The 19382-nt window shown below is 49.5% G+C and overlaps 6 protein-coding genes across 6 annotated transcripts; 2 read left to right on the forward strand and 4 right to left on the reverse strand.

The window, feature by feature from the left end:
• Nucleotides 1–520: 520 nt before the first annotated feature.
• On the forward strand, nt 521–4030 carry PFICI_08248 (uncharacterized protein; the record flags this gene model as incomplete). The annotated part of the gene is made up of 8 exons (XM_007836829.1): nt 521–599; nt 650–830; nt 881–1079; nt 1130–1236; nt 1281–1633; nt 1684–2440; nt 2491–2545; nt 2600–4030. 8 exons carry the CDS (start codon nt 521–523, stop codon nt 4028–4030), a joined length of 3162 nt encoding a protein of 1053 aa, XP_007835020.1.
• A 3104-nt stretch (nt 4031–7134) lies between these two features.
• Nucleotides 7135–9109, reverse strand: PFICI_08249 (uncharacterized protein; the record flags this gene model as incomplete). Its single annotated transcript, XM_007836830.1, has 4 exons — nt 7135–8150; nt 8199–8240; nt 8359–8862; nt 8926–9109. 4 exons carry the CDS (start codon nt 9107–9109, stop codon nt 7135–7137), a joined length of 1746 nt encoding a protein of 581 aa, XP_007835021.1.
• Nucleotides 9110–10308: 1199 nt separating this feature from the next.
• Nucleotides 10309–11268, reverse strand: PFICI_08250 (uncharacterized protein; the record flags this gene model as incomplete). The annotated part of the gene is made up of 1 exon (XM_007836831.1): nt 10309–11268. The coding sequence occupies one exon, from the start codon at nt 11266–11268 to the stop codon at nt 10309–10311; it is 960 nt and encodes a 319-aa protein (XP_007835022.1).
• Nucleotides 11269–11775: 507 nt separating this feature from the next.
• Nucleotides 11776–15261, reverse strand: PFICI_08251 (uncharacterized protein; the record flags this gene model as incomplete). The annotated part of the gene is made up of 1 exon (XM_007836832.1): nt 11776–15261. The coding sequence occupies one exon, from the start codon at nt 15259–15261 to the stop codon at nt 11776–11778; it is 3486 nt and encodes a 1161-aa protein (XP_007835023.1).
• An 878-nt stretch (nt 15262–16139) lies between these two features.
• Nucleotides 16140–16791, forward strand: PFICI_08252 (uncharacterized protein; the record flags this gene model as incomplete). Its single annotated transcript, XM_007836833.1, has 3 exons — nt 16140–16221; nt 16284–16556; nt 16745–16791. 3 exons carry the CDS (start codon nt 16140–16142, stop codon nt 16789–16791), a joined length of 402 nt encoding a protein of 133 aa, XP_007835024.1.
• Nucleotides 16792–17144: 353 nt separating this feature from the next.
• Nucleotides 17145–18565, reverse strand: PFICI_08253 (uncharacterized protein; the record flags this gene model as incomplete). Its single annotated transcript, XM_007836834.1, has 3 exons — nt 17145–17738; nt 17890–18226; nt 18282–18565. The coding sequence occupies 3 exons, from the start codon at nt 18563–18565 to the stop codon at nt 17145–17147; spliced, it is 1215 nt and encodes a 404-aa protein (XP_007835025.1).
• Nucleotides 18566–19382: the final 817 nt, after the last annotated feature.

The raw sequence follows: 19382 nt of genomic DNA on the forward strand, positions 1-19382 counted from the left end.
GCCCGACGTACTTTTTTAACCCCCCCCCCCCCCCCCCACCGCCCCGGATTCTCTAGATTAAGTTAAGTTAAGCGACATTTGCCCACTGTAGCGTCCGTATCTAGGGTTAGACTCCAGCCACTGCAAAGCTAAAAGCATGCTATTGCCAATATCACATATTACAGCACTCTGCATGTTTCTCGAGATGTGATCACATCACTTTTCGCATACAGAATCAAGACTCTGGTCTCTATATCACATTAAAATGTCTTAGATTTTAGTCATTACCTGAGACGATTTAGGCAGAACCTCGGCGACCTATCATGTTTCGAGTTGAGTCGACCAGGATTGAAAACAAGCCACACCGAGTACTTCAAATTGCTTTCCCATGAGATTTTTGACCAGATAAGTGAGCTATATGTAGGCTCGCGAGACTTCCGTGACCATATATCAAATAGCGATAGCAGAGATTCATCCTATATACACCATACTCAGTTTACAATCACAATCACCTCAAAGTCACATTCGGCCAGCTACACCAATGTCCTGCACAGATTCTCTCGAGTACCAGGACGCTAACAAGTCCGAGCATGAGCATCAAGGTATTCAGGCTTCAAAGAGTAAGCTTGACATGATCTGCATACGCCTGAGAGTGGCTAATGTATACAAGACCAATTTTCTTTCAATGAAGAGTTTGACGTCTTCTTGAAGAAGCTAGCCACATCTCCTGATGGAAAACAGGATGCCTCTGTAGTTTCATCGCGATTGATCACTTACCACGATCTCCAAGATAAAGCCGCTCAAGATGGTTATTCTCTGCGCAGCCTCCCATTGTCAAAACTCAGCTCCAGGTATGCCCCATTCCCTTCCGCACAGTTGACCAACCATCTGACTTATGGAGTTTTGGCAATGGTTACTTCTGCCTTAAGTCCATGGACATGGCCCGCGTTGATAGCTCTATGTCTCTTCAGGACTACAAAGACCGTGAGATCCAGTCTGACAATGGAGAAAAAGGACACCAATCTATGAATGTGTACTGGACGCGCGACTTTCAAGGAGATCTTAAGAAGGTTCTTAAAGATGTTTCAGAGACAGGCAAGGTAATGGCCGAAAGAATGAAACGACGGTAAATAATACTAATATGTGCTAGCTTCCTAAGGATGAGCGCGAGCCATTCAAACCAGAGGCGATTCCAGACTATAAATCGGCTCTCAGCACGGAACAGTCCATCAAGATGGAGAAGCCGAAGGAGAAAGAGTCAGTATGCCTAGTCATAGACATTGCCTATCTAATCTTTTTAGCTCCTTGTACGGCCTTTCTCAGGACAATTGGTCTCATATTATTGAGGGAAACCAGCTGCTGTATGCGTTTCAGGTTAACGAGGAGCTTGTGGACAGACTCCACGGGCAGTCTCTCCAAGACTTCTTGGCAGTCAAGCCTAGCAAAGCAACTGAGTCCAATGACGCAAAAACGACAGAGAAAGCCGCAGAAGATTCCAATCAGTCGGTTGATTCCAATGACGCAAAAACGACAGAGAAAGCCGCAGAAGATTCCAATCAGTCGGTTGATTCCATGGCTATACATGATGAACCCAATGTTTCTGCTATGTCGACAGTCAACTCAGTCGTCCCAATCAGCCGCTCAACCAGGCCAGGTACTTCTCGCTTGCACTCAGTATAAGATCATCATCTGACGAATTGCCAGTGTTCATCATCAACCCTGACTCTGGAATTGGAAGCAGTGGGAAAAAGGAACTCGAGTCAAGCAAGATCCATGCTGGGCTATTCTGGAGTAGTCCCAACATACTGAGTACCACCGAAATCATCAAGGTTGAGGACACTGTTCAGCAATGGTCTATCCAGAGTGGCATGTCTTCTAAGTCATTCACCGCAGGAATATCATTCCCAATTGGCAAGGCGTCCGTTGGTGCTAAATTTGGGTTTGAGCGTGAGCAAATTAACGAGAACGAGCAGAAAAAGGCAGAGCGTTGCAGTACTCTTACAGCAGTGCATCTGATTCCTACAGCACAGATAAATATCAACGAAACTACAGTTCTTCTGAGTCCTGATGCTGAGGCTGACATCAAGAAACTGAGACAGAAGCGAAGGTTCTCTGATCTATTCACTTTTCTGATGAAATATGGTATGAAGACCCAGCGAAGCTCGAGTTCGCTGAGCCTGACAGTTTCTGCAGGCACTCAGGTCTACCAGACCGTTACACTCGGCGGCCAATTGTACCATGCACAGTCTTTAAACACTTCAGACGCTCAGCAGGTACAGGAGCAGAAAAATCGAGTCAAGAAATCTATGAACGCAAGCCTTGGCATCCCGGATTTTGTTGAGGTCACCACCGGCTATTCTAAGGAGGACAGCAACACAAAAGTGGAAGGCAACAGGGAAATCCATACCACAGAAAACCTGTCTTGGTCCGGAATCGGTGGCAATCCCACCCTCATTGTTGAGTAAGTGAAATAATGACCGCGAATGGCGCGTTCTGAGCTGACACCGAAAGCCCTCCTAAATGGCGCGAGTCACTAAACGAATACACTAACTGGAGGCCAATTCGGGTAAGAAAAGAGAAGAAAAGATGGCAATTGAATTCATGAACTAACGGAACCTAGTATGAGACTCCTGTCCGGATCGATACTTTTATCGGCAGGATCCAGGGCTACAGCGACGTGCCGGTTCTCTTTTCTGAGATATTGTCGACTGGCGTTTTTAACCGTTCTATTGCCTCCTTGTCTCCCGTTGGCCTCCAAAGAAGTGATGACAAGTCGTCGTACTTGGTCCCGACGCCTGGAATGATCATTAACGCGACAACTGGCACCACTCTTCCGAGTTCAACTTCATTATCCACTATCCAGACGGAGGTAACACCAGGGGGTTATTCATGGGCCGTTTATGCGAAACCACGTGGAATCCAACAGGAAATACGTGCCGAGTTGCAATCCACCTTGAACTTCATGGTCAACATTCATCACCACGCCCGCTACCTCAAGGATCTATGCGCAGATACAGACAGTTTCTCAATTTTGCTCAAGTGGACATCTTCGTCGGTCAGAGATTCGTTTATAGTTGACGTGGAACCGAATACGCAGAAGAGCGAGAACGACAGAACTGAACTCAAGAAGGCTTCCACACAGCTTGAAGCAGCTAAAGAGACACAGAAAAACGCAGAAACTGCCTGGGAACAGGACAGATCTACACTTGAGAAGGACAAGGCGAGTTGGCCAGCGTGGCAAAGGGGAACGCCAGCAGAGCAGCAAAAAGCTAAAGATCAAAAGAAGCAGTTCGATGACGCCAAAGCCAAGAGAGACAAGGAAAAGGCTAACAACGACAAGCAAGTCGCCATGAATACTGGAAGGCTTGCTTATGCTAGGGTGCTTGGCCTAACAGGCCCCGATGATAACGCGGATAAGAACATGCTACTCCTCAGAAGCGTTACCTCGGAAGCATGGATCGTGGGTCTTTGGACAATTCGCCGACAAAATCCCGCCAATGCACCTTCTAAGAAGTCGGGCAATAGCAAAGAGACGTCACTTTCGATAGAAGACTTTGAAGATCTCAAGTCTGCATTTGTCCGACGTTTCAGCGGCCCACAAGGAATCGAAGGAGGCTGCGACTTCATCAATGACACCCTGAGGACTCGGTCGCAGGCGGTTGTCAAATTCAGCATGTTTGCTAGCGATGGGATTGCCAGACAGGAGGCTGAAGTGCATAGCAAGATAGATCCTCGGTACGCATTCGACTTTATCGATCGACGGATCAGCCTCAGCAGCATTCATTACTTGGCTGTTAGTGGCGAGATTGCAGCAGCTGGTGGAGGCCCGTTGCCCCTTCAGGGATATATGCCTGAAGCTATACTTTTGCAGTATCAGGAAGCACTAGCTTGCCTTATCTTCCTTCAAACCCAGAAAGAGAATGTAAAAGACTCGAAGAAAAAGTTACTCAAATCGATTCAGGTACAGGATGCAGCAGGAGCACAGAAACAGCTTACAGAGTTTTTTGAGACGATGTATAAGCTTGAGGTTAAGAAGAAGAAGGAAGATTAGAGTTAAGTTGCTATTGTATAATTTTATTCCTATTTTCTTTTATTTGATTGAGATTGAGACCGCTGTATCCCAAAGGTTTACAACAGCTGCAGAAGAACACGGGCTCCTCCCGGAGGGCCAGATGGGGAACAGGGCCACAGGTCGGGTTTGGTTAGGGGTGTATTGGCCTCCCAAATAGCTTATCTGCTCGACTAGTGCTATTCTGTATTTTCTACTCAAGTATCCTTGAATGGAACTCGACGCGTTCCTGTGAAGCGGCACTTTCGATTGGTCACCAGGCCGCCTCGATCCACACCTATCCTCGACGCGTTCCCAAGGAAATGACACAGGCCAGGCCCCCACTATACGATAGGGATTGCTATCTCTAGCGCGTACTAGAGGGGCAGGCAGGGCTTCTCTTCGTGGTGCTGGCTAGAAATCTGTAAACGCCTTTTGCCGCCGCGGTGTTTGAAGAGCTAAGAAGAGCCACTACTAGCCAAATTGTCTGGTGCTATAGGCGGCGAGGGTCATGTGCTGCCACCCACAAGCTACAAGGGAACGCTTTGGAAACCACACGACTGCGAAACCAATCCTACAATTGGCGAACGTATGAGCCGTGTGACGGGACACCCTTGGGGTGCCACTGCTGCTCTGCCGAAGGGATATATTGCGCGATAAACGAAGAAGTGATCCAGTCGAGAGGAGACAAAACGAAGAATAGAAACGACACGAACCGAATCACGCAGAGAACGACGAGGCACCTAGGTTAGTGGGAGAGGGAACACCGTATGGCTTGGCTATGGCGGGCGTAGAGAGTATGCGATTGATTAATCTCTTACGAGATACGGTCAGCTCTGGTAGGCTTGAGGTGCAAACTGCGTATTGACTTGCGAACCGGCAGTGCCTCGCAAGAGGGAACGGAGACAGGATCCAGGGGGAGCAAGGCAGAGGGTTCATGAAGGTGGATTTACTCTACCTCTGCAATGTATTTACTATCGCCTCGGTAGAGAATACAGATCAATACGCCGACAGGAGCCGCAGAGATCGGGGCAATACCCCTGTGGGCTGCACTACGCTCTTTGGACAGATGAATGAATGGCAAGGAGACCTATCATGATTGCTGGGGAGCGCAACCTCATCTCTCTCGATATGCATGTTTCCAAGGTCATACCTGAACTGGAAATGCTTGGTGTTCTGGAGGGTTTCAGTAGGGATGATGATCAGCCAACCGTATCCCATACGGTTCGTGGCTACTGACATGACTCAAAAGGTACGCCTATTCTGCGGCCACTATGACAGCCTATCACGCTACGACATCTTATTACCTGCGGTGAAGAATGTGGCGACATGGCCCTGGCCAGGGCCTGCTCGATGTTGTGAATCAGTGGCTGCCACGGGGTCCGTCGCAGCCCGCTTCGGCAGGGTTCTGAATTGCTACGGGGCCACAATGGATGAGCGGCTGGCCTGAAGTCAGTTTCCACGACCTGTGACGCGCCACTGGTTAGGTTGTCGGGCGGAACCAGGCAGTTGCGGGTGTATAATACGGGGTCAGCCGGTTCCAGGGGCACCGGCAGCCCATGCTAATGATCCACCGACCGTAATCCCCAAGGCAAACGTGGCCGCCTTTGCCTTCATGGCCGGAATTTCCTCTGCCAAGAAATCTTAGTCGGCTACCGGAATGGGAAAGTAGGTGCGGGTACTTTCAGGTATTTGTATTCGGCAGGCTGGCCACCACTATGGCACTCCACAGGTGTACGCCCAAGTTCCAAGCCAAGTGCGTCAGAGCGATCAACCTCGGAAAGACAATTCCTTCCAAGCATATGAGCTATACTTCATGTATTTGAGCTATAATTGATGGAGCCCGGTCCGTGAGATCATGTCGAGAACGTTATGTTTGATCTTTGACCATCGGTCTGGCTATTATGCTTGACCCTATAGCCGACAATCAATCACGACTTTTGTTTACAGAGCTCGCTAACCGTCCTTACGGGGAAGTGGACCCTGGCGACTTGTCAAGAAGATACAAACTCTCTATACAGCCTGACAACAAATATATAATAAACCAAAAAGCATTTGGCACAGAGATATCGATGACATGTGGTATAATGCCTCAATATTTTTAGATTTAATACTGTACCTGAAAACTGCTTACAAGACGTTCCACGAGATAGAAAGTCATGTGACTATCTCCTATTTTTAGAGCTAGCATTTGGCATGTGAGCCTCCATTTTCGGCATCCAGAACCTCACTTTTTGGAGGGCTCCATGCCTGGTAGACGACTTTTGTATGCAAAGTGTTTTTATCAACACACCTTGAACTAAGGAAAAAGGAAAACTTGCCGAGGCATGGTTTGCTCACTCTCCGCTAAGGGAATCCATCACGAATTGACCGCCGATGAATATCTTACTCCTTGAAAGCTTGAAGTAGGAACTAATAGTGGGCCAATAACAACAGGGTTTGTTGACTTTGACCAATCATGACTACTCAATCCTCATTCCAGGGTCATAGATCGGACTCGGATGGCATGTCCTAGCACAAATCGGGATCGGGGTCGGGGTCGGAGTCCAGTGGATATGAGTACGGGGCGTGATCAAGGTCTGGGCAAATTGGCGGGGAAAGTCATGCATCAGATTGTGGGAACCTAACTATCGTGTCTAGCTCGGGCCCTGGGGAATATACTGGTATATTTGGCTTTCATATCGTTCGCGATTCGGCCTGTGGTCAATGGACGCGACGCCGGAAAATCTGCATGGGTTTATGGAAGTTGGATAGTGTATTCTTGCTGACTATATCGGGATAGTCTCCTACATCCACTTCTTACAGTCATGCTTTATGCGCTGTCATGCCACAACAGTGCGTGACTATTAAATTTAGGCCCACTTTTGCATTTCAAAGATATAGAAACGTAGCTTTGTTTCTTCCACACATCTTATTGCAGCAGCAGACCCTCTATTGTCCTCACCTGAATCAATACGAAGGGAACGATGTCATCGTGAAGGTAACCAAGAAGTCTGAATTGATCCTGTCGAGTTACAACAGACATAAACTGAAGATCTATCTAACATACCCAAGCATGTGGTCTGCGGTGTGTACTATTTACATCAGTGCCGCATCGGCGCTCCAGATCAGTGAGAGAACGGCCGCATCTTGTACCGCATATCATCCTCTGGGCGTCCTGGCAGGGGCTTGTCCTGGAACATTGGGTCAATGTACCATGCAGGATCTCCGCCATATTGGCCATCGTCTGAACTTGATTTGGTGTGCGTAATACTGTACCCATTCCCTAGCCAGCGCATCTTATTACCCGAATTCCGCAGACTTTCCCATTCAAAGTCCTCCCATCGAGGTGATCTCAAAGCCTCGAGTGCGTGCAACGTACTCCCAGGCCACAACCCTATAATATGGCTCCCGTCGCCGCCCGAACCTTTATACCAAGACTTGCACTGGTCTGTGTAGACAGTCTTCTTAAAGTACGCCTGGCAGTGCTCGACCCAGTCCGACACACGTTCTTTCTTGACATTCATTGTGCTGTAATCCTCCTTTTGCAGCTTCCGAATGCACTTGATGATGTAGTCGCCTGCGCTCTCAATGATGATCGTGAGGGCTCCGCTTCCGACTCCGGCATTAGGCCCCAACATGAAAAACAAATTTGGGAATCCATCGACAGCCAAGGAGAGATATGCTTCTGAATTCGGGCTGAAACGCTGTGCAAGTGTTGTACCATTTGACCCGTGTACTTGGAACTGCGGAACTCCACTGGTGTTGAACCCAGTGGCACAAACAATGCAATCTAGGTCAATTTGGCGCCCAGTCTTCAAGAGGATACCTTTCGAATTGACTTCTTTGATGGGATCGGTAATAAAGTCAACGTTAGGTCTGCCTAGGGCTTCGAGGTATCCTGGTCCTGGGGTCGCACGTCTGCAGCCAACACCAAAGGAAGGGATCAAGAAATCAGCAATTTCCGGCTTTGATGAAAGTCTTTCTCTCATGGCAGCTGTAGACATGGTGACAGCCATCTTTTGCAGATCTGAGTCTCGATGTGCAACTTCATGGACAGTATTGCCATGGCGTTCAAGCGTTTTACGGAACGCGAGTAGCTTCTCGGGATCGTTCAGAAACGCATTACGCTGTTCATCAGAGACTAATACATGAGTAATACATACAGAGGCGGGTTTTGTAGGAGGCTTACATTTTGGTCGTGTAGGATCCAAGCCAAGTTCCAGCATAGCAGCTATACTTGTGTCAACCTCTGAGACAATACCATTGGAGCAGGGGTATTCAAAAAGAGAGCGAAAGGACAGGAGCGAATATTTCATGGGGCGCATGACTCCTGAATCACTGTTACTCACAATCACCAAATGGATTTGTGATCCATGTTTTGCTTCTTACGAAGCATGAAAGCTTGGTTCCTCCGATCTTCTCAAGCTCTGGGACGATCTGTATGGCACTTGAGCCGTTTCCTATCACGCCAATATTCTTGTCTCCAAAATCGTAGCTTGTATCCCATGAGGCAGAATGCATAATCTGCCCTTCGAAGGTTCGAAGTCCCGAAATGTCAGGCCACGACGGGGTAGTGAAGAACCCTCTGGCGGAAATCACCACGTCTGCTTCATCTCTGAAGGTGGTCTTGCTTTGGACGTCTTTGACATCTAGTATCCACTGCTTTGTGGTCGCGTTCCATGTGCATGCTGTGACCTCGTGCTGTTGCTTGACAAACCTTGTCACGCCGAACTTCTCCGCTACGCCCTGTAGATAGGCGCATATCTCATGCTGAGGAGCATACATGGAAGACCAATCCGGTTTGGGTTCGAAGGAATACTGATAGCTATGCGATGGAACGTCGCACGCGCAACCTGAATTATCGACCTGTCTTAATATCTGTCATGATCCTAGGAGCGTAGACTTGAAGTGCTCACCTGGGTATTTGTTCACCCACCACGTTCCACCGATTTGATCCTCCTTTTCGTAGATTCTCAAGTCCACGTTCCGCAGTCGCTGAGGAATTCGGATACCAAGATAGATTCCTGAATACCCAGCGCCAATGACGCGAATCTTCAGCTTCCGGTGGTTTTCTACCGGAGAATCCTTGATGGTGAACATGATGAATAATTTGAGTGGAAGTAATCAAATAAGCAAGTTTAGTAATGACAGAGATGGCAAGTGATATAATTCATCAGTCAACAAACCGTCGAAGCTTTAAATAATACATGTATAGTGGTAATCCCCACGCTCTTCTGCAACTTCTCCACAGTCTCCGCGATCTCCACGATCTTCATTCCGCCATAATAGTCTCGGCAGTCGAGATTATGGGGATAGTCTAGCAAGTATTATTATACCATCGGACTAGGGCATCGGCCGCTACTACGGACCACAATGTCCTGCCCCTCACTGAAGTCTCAAGTGCCGAACTCGTCTCGCCCACAATCTTGTCGCCCGAGTCCGAGTCCGACCCCGAGTCCCGAACTCATGTCTTGATTCTTGCCATTCAGTGCAGATGTTTCAGGGTCAAGGCATCTAAATAAACGACTTGCTTAAGACAAGCACCGCAAGTCTAGTGCCATTCCTCTGCTCAGCAGTTGGTTCGAAGATGACCTCTGGGGCATAAGCATGGGTTTTCACTAATAAAAATCGCTGGTTGTATAGCCAGGCTTCGAAAATTGCCGAACATTCGTAAATCTCATGTCAAAAACGACTTGATCGCCTCTTGTCGAAATGGAGGAATATGTGCAGCGCTTCTCCACACATGTATATATCTTTGACCATCCAACTACTGTTGGATGTGAATAACTCAACTTGTACAACAACTATTGTACCATACCCATAATACCTTTTCACAGATAATAACTGGGAGGCTTGTGTTTACTTTCATCCGAATTTCGCGAGTGAAGGCCTAGCTTCAGCAGATAAAGTACGCCTGCATTATTCACTGACTTTCGCATCATATACATCTGGAACTTCGGGATCAGCCAAGACCCACTGCCACTCATTGCATATCATTATGCACGCGGGGAAGTCTTCGAAACCATTTATTTGCGTGGCCGTGGTGGGGAATCATTTGGGGACGGGGAGGTGTCCTCGATCGCTGATAATGAGCCTACTCGCCCGAGGCATAGGTATCGAGATACCTAGGCCGCCTACCTACCAGATACTTACCTAAACTAGGCATATAACCGCTGCCTATACTGCATGTGCACATATCGCTTGATACATTGAATGTAAGAAGAGTAAGCGCCATATGTAATTATCTCACATTGATAGATACGCTTTCAATCTGTAAGCAGACGCTTGTGCTGTAACCTTTATGCCTCAGGTATGTAGCAAGCCAGTACATCCTTCATTTCCTGGCTTCCCAGCTTGTTCGCGTAGTCAACAGCACTGCCCCAGGCACCCTTGGCCTTGGGATCCGCACCGTGGTCCAGCAACCATTTCACCCTCTGCACAGCCCCGGCCATGACAGCCTCGACAACCGCGAGTCCAGGCACCTGATGCCGTGACACTTCGCGGGAATTCACATCAGCGCCGTGTGCGACCAACAAGGCCATGGTCGGGATCAGCTTTTCGTCAAAATCACGCGAGGGCGTCACGCGGCCGACAAAGGGATTCGACACGCGGTCGGTTGAAAGAGCCCCGGCGGCCCGATGCAGCGGTGCGCCGTTGCTGATGGACGCTCCGGCAGCTAGGAGGTGTCGGACCGCATTTTCGTCGCCGTACCTTGCGGCTCTCTCGAGCGCGGCGCATGAGTCCGTCTCGGGCCCGCCGAGGCGATCGCGGTAGTCGCGCTGCGGGCCGAGATTAGGATCGGCGCCGTGTGCGAGGAACCATTCGAGTAAATTATGGTTGGTAACGATTTCAGGCAGCAACACGGCTCCGTAAAACCCAGGCGTGTTGGGCGTCCAGCCGTGCTGGGCCAAGAGCTCAAAGAGCGCTATTTGGCTGGACGACGGGGCTGATAGAATACAGCGGGGAGTTTGCCGGGCAATGGGCGCGCCAATGGATAGTGAATAGGCCGCTACGGCTATCTGGCCAGATCCGAGGGCCACGGCCAGACCATAGTGCAAAAAGGCCGGGGTACTGTGGGTTTCGGCGATGGCGAGCGACTCAACAACGTCAAGATGTCCTTGTTGACAGGCAATATAGTAGGGAGTTGGATGAATACTGGGGCCAGGCCTGTAATTAAGTAAGTAGACGTCTGTGGGATGGACGATGGGAATGTCGTCGTAAGCAGTGCCCATGCGTTGCGGTTGCGGTTGCGCTTGCATGACATTATTCATCGTCATTCTGTGGCGTCTTGATTCTGAACGCTTTTCCAATTGTCAGTGATTGAATAATGAATGGCAACGGTTCTATTTACCAATATTGTGGTTGCTGTGAATGAATTATTTAGGTAAGTACGCATGTGCACAGGCGTATCAGTAGAACGTCAACAAAAGCATCCAGGCAGCCACTATTATAGCCCGCGGCTATTTTTAGTATAGCTAGTAGGTTAGATAGGTATGTACCTGGTTTTATGTTCTGTACGTACTAATAGGTAGGCACATGAAAAGTATCTAAAAAAAAAAAGCAATTAGAAGATGGTCTACATTTACGAAAACTATGTGTGTGCAAATAGACTTCATTAACCCTTCCCGTTGTGTGACCCGAAAGGTGCCTCACTACCCAGCCACACTGTGGCGCATCGCAGTCCTTGATTAAAGCACCCACGATCCGAATTCCTAGGTATAAGTGTCCAGCCTAACTAAATGCTCGGCACACAATGCAGCAGACTTTCAAGATCCACCAAAAACCAAGAGACTCTGAATTCTAACATTTCCAAAGCCATGCCGGCGCAGAAGTTCCCGTCCGCGATGGATGGGAAACTCGGCCACGACCAGAATGGTTATATCTGCAGCATCAAGACCAAGACCACTCTCTTCAAGGAGCTTCATCATTGCACAAAGCGTCTTTCCAGTGGCAAGCACATCATCAACCACTACCACTGATTTGCAATTACTGCTAGCGTCACGGTCCATGCCTATCCTCTGGTCTCGACTCTTGACACGCGAAGACGACGATATGTACGATGCCGACTTGACGACGGAGAGGATGGGCGGGGGGAGCTTGGAGGCTTCGCGCATGAGCAGTAGAGGCACCTTGGTTCGTGTGGCCAATGCTGATGCAATCAAGAATCCGCCGGCCTCGCAACACGCTATGCGGTCAACTTGACTCCATTCAGATGCATACTGCGCTTCCAAGAGTGACGCGCATAGATCTAGGCCGCCCGGCTGTTCTACAATGCCAAGGATGTGCCGAAACTCAATTCCTGGCCGGGGATAATTAGGCACTGAGCGTACCATCTTGGCCAGTTTTCCCAGATCCTCATCCAAGAATTGAAGGAGAATATGTTGGGCAAAGTGCTCTGCGGCCTCACTGCCAGACGTTTCGTTGTGAAATGTCAGACTGGGCTGATAGTCCACGGTAATCGAGTCTGACTTGCAGAGATTACCGTCTTCGATGCCAGTATCAGTATTGTGGCTGTCAAAGCTTCTCCGCAGGATTCGAGTCTTGGTACTGGCTTCAACGCGTATATCCAGTAGCCTCGTGTGCGGCACCAAGTGTGACAAGGTCGTCACCGGAGCGGCGTCTCTCATTCCGGTAATCAAGAGTACGTCCACATTGCCAGCGTTGTGCACAGCACTGAGAAAGTTTTCGACTGGTAGTCCAGGTCTCTTTCGCACCTGACCCTGGAAGAATGCTGTCAATGCCGGTCGGTGCTGTTCCTTGTAGATACGATCTCCAAGGAGGCGGTCCAGATCTGCGCCCGTAGCCGCCGCATACTGGCGCTTGATTTTGTTGCTGATGCTAACTGATGCACATTTCAGGTTGACGTGGACGCACTGATTGAGAAAGGCAACCCATATTTCTGCGCAATAGTCTTTGCCGGCACCACTGTCGCCAGTGACTAGAATGACAAGCTTTGGTCCTATTGGCAGTTTTGGTAGCGGACATGCATAGGCCAGCACGTTACAAGGATCGCAATTCTCTTTGAGATGAGCCAGTCGCGGTCGATTTGGGCCAAAGGCCTTGTTCGCCAGTTCGAGGTCTCTTGGATCTGGACCAAGGTCTGCGCCATAGAAACCGCTGCTCAACGATGAAAGACTTGTTGCGACATTATATACCCATTGCTTGATGGAGCGAGAAATGACGGTGCCGTCTTGTTCGCGTGGCCAGACACCAGTGATTACGCATGCAAAGTCCCAATCTCGACAGCCAAAAGCTGTAGAAGTGGCTGCCACATCGCTCACCGCTCCACCACCCTGAAGCAGGTGGATGTAGCATAAGGGTGAAGGGCGAGTCTGGATAGCTGACATGACCACATTCGCGACCTTTGCCGCCCCAATGTTCCTTATGAATGCACAGCGCTTGAAGGACGAGGTTTTCCCCCCGCCATGCCCCCCATGCATACCGGAAATGTACATCTCCGTGTCAAAGACATCGACGCTGTCCACGATTTTGACGCATTCTTCCGGTCCCAAGACTTTTTCCAAATCAATATGATCCGGAGTCTCAGATCCGGCCAGGAACGATTGATACAACGTGACACCAACTAGCAGCATTCCTTCATCTCCAAAGATGTAGGCATCTACTGAAGAGTCTCGCCCCAGCTTCTGAGCAATTTGCTTGTCGAAATCGGCCAGAAAAACAACTGGATTTGCCATGTTTGGAACAGGAACTTTCCAATTTCGAACCAGAAAGTTCCGAGCCGGTTGTGCCTTCAAAGTGACGCTAGTTACAACACCAAAGTTTGTGCCTGCACCTTTTATTGCCCAGAGTAGATCGGCCTCGTTATCTGGACGTACTGATCCAGCTGGTCGATAGGCCCTTGGGACATGACCGACATGAAGAACCTGACCAGAATCAACACTCACCAGGACGGCGCCAATGATTGCATCGCACGTCAGGCCGTGTATCCGAGATAAGTGTCCAATGCCACCTTGAAGCCATAATCCGGCGCCAACGCTTGGGCGAGCACCCAGCGGAACAGTCAATCCCGATGCCATGGACTTGCGTATGACGTCTCCCGTATTACAGCCGGCCTCGGCAATGATCAAGTGGTCCAAAGGAAGAGGTCCATTTGCTCCTTCTTCTTCTCCTGGTTCTTCGAGAATATGAACTTGGTCAAACGCGCCCATGTCGATGGCAACTACATTAGACCACAGACACTGGCCGCTGTGACCCCCACCAATGATGGTGAGGCCAACTTGGTGGTCCAGAGCCCATTCAACACAATGTTGTAGCTGTCGGATTCCTGTTGGTCTTACGATGGCAGCAGGACTATGAAGCCGTGCGTCCCGGTTCTTGACTGTCTTTTGCTCCTGGAATACCAGTCCCTCTGATTTGAGAAACTCGAGACTTGTCGAATCTCGGGTAAAAGCCACAATTTCTTGTGGCGCGCTGAATTTGAGATGGTTGAGATGGTCTTTGTCAAGACGGCCCAGGGTGCGGCACACGATACGCCAATGATCGCGGACATTCTTGTCAGCTGCGGCGTCCTCGATCGCAAAGCCGGCGATGAAAGCGCTGAACGAGTCTAACGACACGTCGTCATTTTCCACGTAAACGCAACCGCTAGGGAGAGAAATCGTTCGATAGCAGACCAAGCCGTCTAGATGCAACGTCGCCTCGCGGTGGATGATTACAACCAAACCTCCTGGTGCATCATGCGCAAGCAATTCTAGCGCTCGTTCAACAAAACTACGCTTGGGATTCATGCCATACATGCTGTGGCAGAACAGAACAAGGTCAAAGCCTTGGTCTTGGTCATCTTCATGCGGTGGAGTACTGCTTTCTGCATGGCGGCCCATTTCGAATGGTGCTCGGTGAATGATGGGTTCGCTTCGAAGTCGAGGCAGCGGGCACTCCCCTCCGCGGCAGTCGGAGAGCCATGCTTCCAGTCGTGTAGCGTGCAAGGTATTTGGCTCAAATGCAGTATATCTCTTGATCCTGGATCTCATCTCCTGTGAAAGGTGGCCGAGTACACTCTTTGGGCCAGGACCAATCTCCAAGACGGAGATTCCGGTACGTGAACCAAAGAGAGGGCCCAGCAGTTGGGACAGCTGGGCCATAAAGCTCTCGTCTGTGGCCCACTCTGGGTCCCGCGCCAAAAGCTCAAAGCCAGTGGCATACTGATACTCGGACAAGACCTGCCTCGGTAAGGGCGTGATGCTGTCAGCTTTCAGCCAGAGGGCCTTTTTGAGTTCGTTGAGGGTAGCCATATGATTTCAAGGTGCAAGCAGCAAAACAATTGAGAATTAGCAAAACTTGACTGGCTCAGACAGGCTGCCAAGATATGGACAAATTGCAAGCGTATGGAGTGTAGATGTGACAAATGATTTATCACAAGTCATGAAAGTGGATTGCGGCTCAAGTTCAAGGTGATTGCTAGTATTTGTAGGCTCACTGCCAGAGAGCGACGTGGTTAGACCTGATTTAGGCACACACAAGACCTTTGACAGGGAGTAAAAGTTGAATCAGGCATCAACTGCTATCAATTGCCATTCTCCTTTTTCATGCAACCCTCATTTGCTCTTTCATGCTGGCCAAGGTGGGTATAGTGCCGATGATTTCGTGTTTCTGCATGCACCCTGCCACAGGCAACACGATGCCTACCGCATCTGAATGCTGACTCTTATTGATATTTGCCTGTTTGCCTCATCGATCAATGCAGCAAATCAACTCTGGGTGACACCGTGGCAGGGCGCAAAAGTATTTGCCTCGTCTCGTCCTTGTTACACCAGATGTGGGAGGCCACCCAGTCTCGCGGGTCAGCAGGTCAGGATTGGGTACGACAATGCGGGAGTCCAGCTGTCGGTAAAAGAAAGATCTTCAAAGAATCAGGCTCCAGATTTTGATGCCTTGTCAAAATATTTGGATCATGCAGGAGGCCATACAACCATGAATCAGTCTTGCCCAAAGGCTGCCTTTGTGGTGTTGATCTGTTTGCTAACGAGAGGGCGTGTATTTCAATGCTACCAAGGCCGCTTCAAAGGAACATATAACGTTGGATTTCATGGCCTTGTGTTTCCAGGCCTAAAGACATATCATACACAATTCATGACCAACATACCGAGTTCATACACGTTAAACATACGTCATGCCGGCCACCTCCACTTTAGCAATTGGGGCTGCTATCAAGGACACCAACCAATTTGGTGACAGCAATGTAGACAGGAACGGTGAGTCAAGTTCTCCATGAAGCTTGCAGCAGAGAAAGTATTTTAATGTGCTTCTGATTTAGGTCGTAGGCAAAGGGGAGAAGATGCCTCAACACTGCACGGCCAGTCTGTCGTCGGCGCCCAGACTGATATTGAAGCGGCGATTCGTACAATTCTCTCGCACATTGGCGAGGACCCAGATCGCGAGGGTCTGCAAAAGACGCCCGCACGATACGCCAAAGCCCTTCTCCATCTTACCAAAGGGTACACCGAGAGGGTCCAAGACGTGGTCAATGACGCCATCTTCACTGTCGACAACAAGGATTTCGTCATTGTACGCGATATCGATATTTCTAGTACGTGCGAGCATCATTTGCTGCCATTCTTTGGAAAGGTTGGTTCCGTCTCTGTCTCCTTAATGGCTTGGTTGAATCTGGCTCTGACAGGGGGTAAAACGAAACTAGATGCACATTGGATATATTCCCAACGGCCAAGTGCTTGGTCTGTCAAAGCTTGCAAGAATTGCTGAGATATTCTCACGCAGACTACAAATCCAAGAACGGCTCACTAGTCAAGTTGCCACAGCAATAGACGAGCTCCTCAATCCGTTTGGTGTTGCGGTGGTTACGGAATGCACGCACATGTGCATGGTAGCGCGAGGGGTAGAAAAGGCTGGAACATGTACGCTTAACCAGAGTATGACTGGACAATTGAGGGATGATCCGAAGAGACAGGAACAATTCTACAATCTACTCAGATCAGGCCAAAAGGGATAGTCATATTTGAATATCAATTGCTTACAGTACACCGTCCATGTACTGCGTATGAATAGATACTGAGCCACGGCCAATGAATTCAAAGTGCTAAGTCAGAGTCAAGAACATAACTTCGGCGTACTGTGTAATCTCAAAGGTTATTGGAATGAATTATTGTTTCACCTAATTCTATGCCTCAGTGCCCCATGCAGTATACGCTGGCGCGGTTGTACCGTCGCAAGAGTACTGCACAATATAGGGACTGTTCTCAGTGCTAGAGTCCAAAAAGACGGTGCCATCAGGAGCAGTAACACTGAGCTGGAACACGGCATTGCCCTGTCCCTGTCCAAACAAGACCCGGATGGGAAGATATTGGCCCTCGACCAAATCAATCGTAGTGCTGCCGCTTCCAGGTCCGTATCCCTGGTGGAAGGGAACGACCAGGTTGGCATTGGCACGGGTCCAGCCAGCGTAAGCAGTAGAGCCCAACCACAGCGCGGCGATATCGTCCACGCCAGCGAAGCTAAATTTATAGGTTCCGGTGGCGACAGCAAAGAGGTAGCCCTTGTGGTCCAGCGCGAAATAGTCCGAGTAAAAGGTGCTGCTGCTGCCGTAGATACTAATGGCGACACCGCCCGAGGCATCAATGCCACCAATGGTGGAGGTCACACCCTGGACATTCGGGGTCTGGGTCTTGTAGACTTCAGCATAAAAGTTGCTGTACGAGGCATCGTTGTTGTCACCCTGGCTGTTGTAGTACTCGGCCCACTGCAGACCTTGGTTCTAATGAAGCGAAGTGAGTTAGTTTCTTGTTCCCCGTTCGCTTGTACAGAAACAAATTTGCATCCCAGAAAGATTTCCCAAGACAAGATGTGGGACCGGGAAATACGCTCTCGGACCATATGCAAGAGAAAGATGGGCTCTTGATACTTACATCGCAGGACGAGGGTGTCGGGCAAACAATTTCAGTAGACGTCGACGTGGCGGTGACTGTCACGGTAGGCGTCGTCGTCGCTGAAGCAGCAACCTGAACAATACTAGTGGCGGTCGGGGTCACGGTCACTGTGGATGTGACAGTCGTGCTTGGAGTAGGGATCGACAAGCAACTGCAGGCGGTTGAGATCTGGGCGCTAGCAAATGTCGCGACGCACGACGGCAACGCAGTGGACTTGGAAGTCGAGACAGAGGTGGTGCTGGACTTGGTGGTGGTGGTTGTCTTTTGACCACGCTTTTGCACTGCGGACAGAATGCATGTCGTGATGGTTTCAGAACTAATGGTTTATTAGCACCCAATCTCAACTCTCAACAGGGGGGTTGTGATCTCACGCAGTCTCTGTGACAGTCACGGCAGGAGCAGTGCTTGTGTCGGTTCCAGTGGTTGTCGTAGTGGTCTCGGTGGGAAAGACTGTCGAAGTTGCAGTGGCCGTACTGGTAATGGTAGGAATTGACAAATACGAGCTACAAAAGGGAGTCGCCGATGAGTACGTTGCCAAGGCCTTGACAACTGCATTCACAACAAGACATTCAACCTGCGAAATGAGGTTCACCGGAGTCGCGTTTACCGCGACACCTGCCGCCGCGAGGAATGCTGTTGCAACGCGAAAATGCATCTTGAGAGGTTTGCCTGGATTCGGTCGTGGGTATCTTGACTATTTGTCTTGAGGATGGTTGTAGGAACAATGGGAAGGGGCAATCATTACTCTATTTATCTTGTAGAGGAGATGGTCGGATTACCGTCTCAAATATTGCTGTGCTCTTTTTTCAATCGTCCTCGTGAGTATAGACCGATCGAGGCCGTCAATAGTCGACGTTGTTCTTGTGAGAATTGTCATCTTGGGAACAACTCCGTCTGGTGGCTGGCTTAGACGGCGCTTCCGCCAGCGCAGAAAAGTCTCTTCAATCTACTACGAGGGACGGGCCTTCATCAGACTAGAAGCACCTATGCAGAACGTCAAGGGTCGAATTCAGCTCCAAGAACACTGTCGGCTGGCATTATCCCCATATATCAGCTGCAATCGTCGGGACTTGCGGAAATAGATCGACGTTGGAAAAGCCGTTAAAGTCCGATTTCAGCCAAATAAGCCGCAAATGAACCCGCCCAGACCATTTGTAAAACTAATAGCGCCGTGGTCGAGATGCATACAGGAACCCGGGAAAAGCCTAGCTTGAGTTGATGTGGAGTAGCTGAAGAGAGGAAAAAGCTGGGGAAGCAGCTAGCTGAAAGCAAAGCCAGGGGTAATAATGCATTATACAGCTGAGATGGACCCTTGCCAAGCAGCGGTGGAAAGCCTTTCTAGCCCCCACAACGAAAACCTATCGTATACTGTCGAATGGCTTGATTCGAGAGCGTATCTATTTCCATTCATTGTACCCAAGAAACAAATTGAACACATCTGTGCTTTGAGAGCCTTTGCATTGGGTGGACTG

The sequence above is a fragment of the Pestalotiopsis fici genome (genome assembly GCF_000516985.1).
Source record: "Pestalotiopsis fici W106-1 unplaced genomic scaffold PFICI_Scf_5, whole genome shotgun sequence".
Lineage (NCBI taxonomy): Eukaryota > Fungi > Ascomycota > Sordariomycetes > Amphisphaeriales > Sporocadaceae > Pestalotiopsis > Pestalotiopsis fici.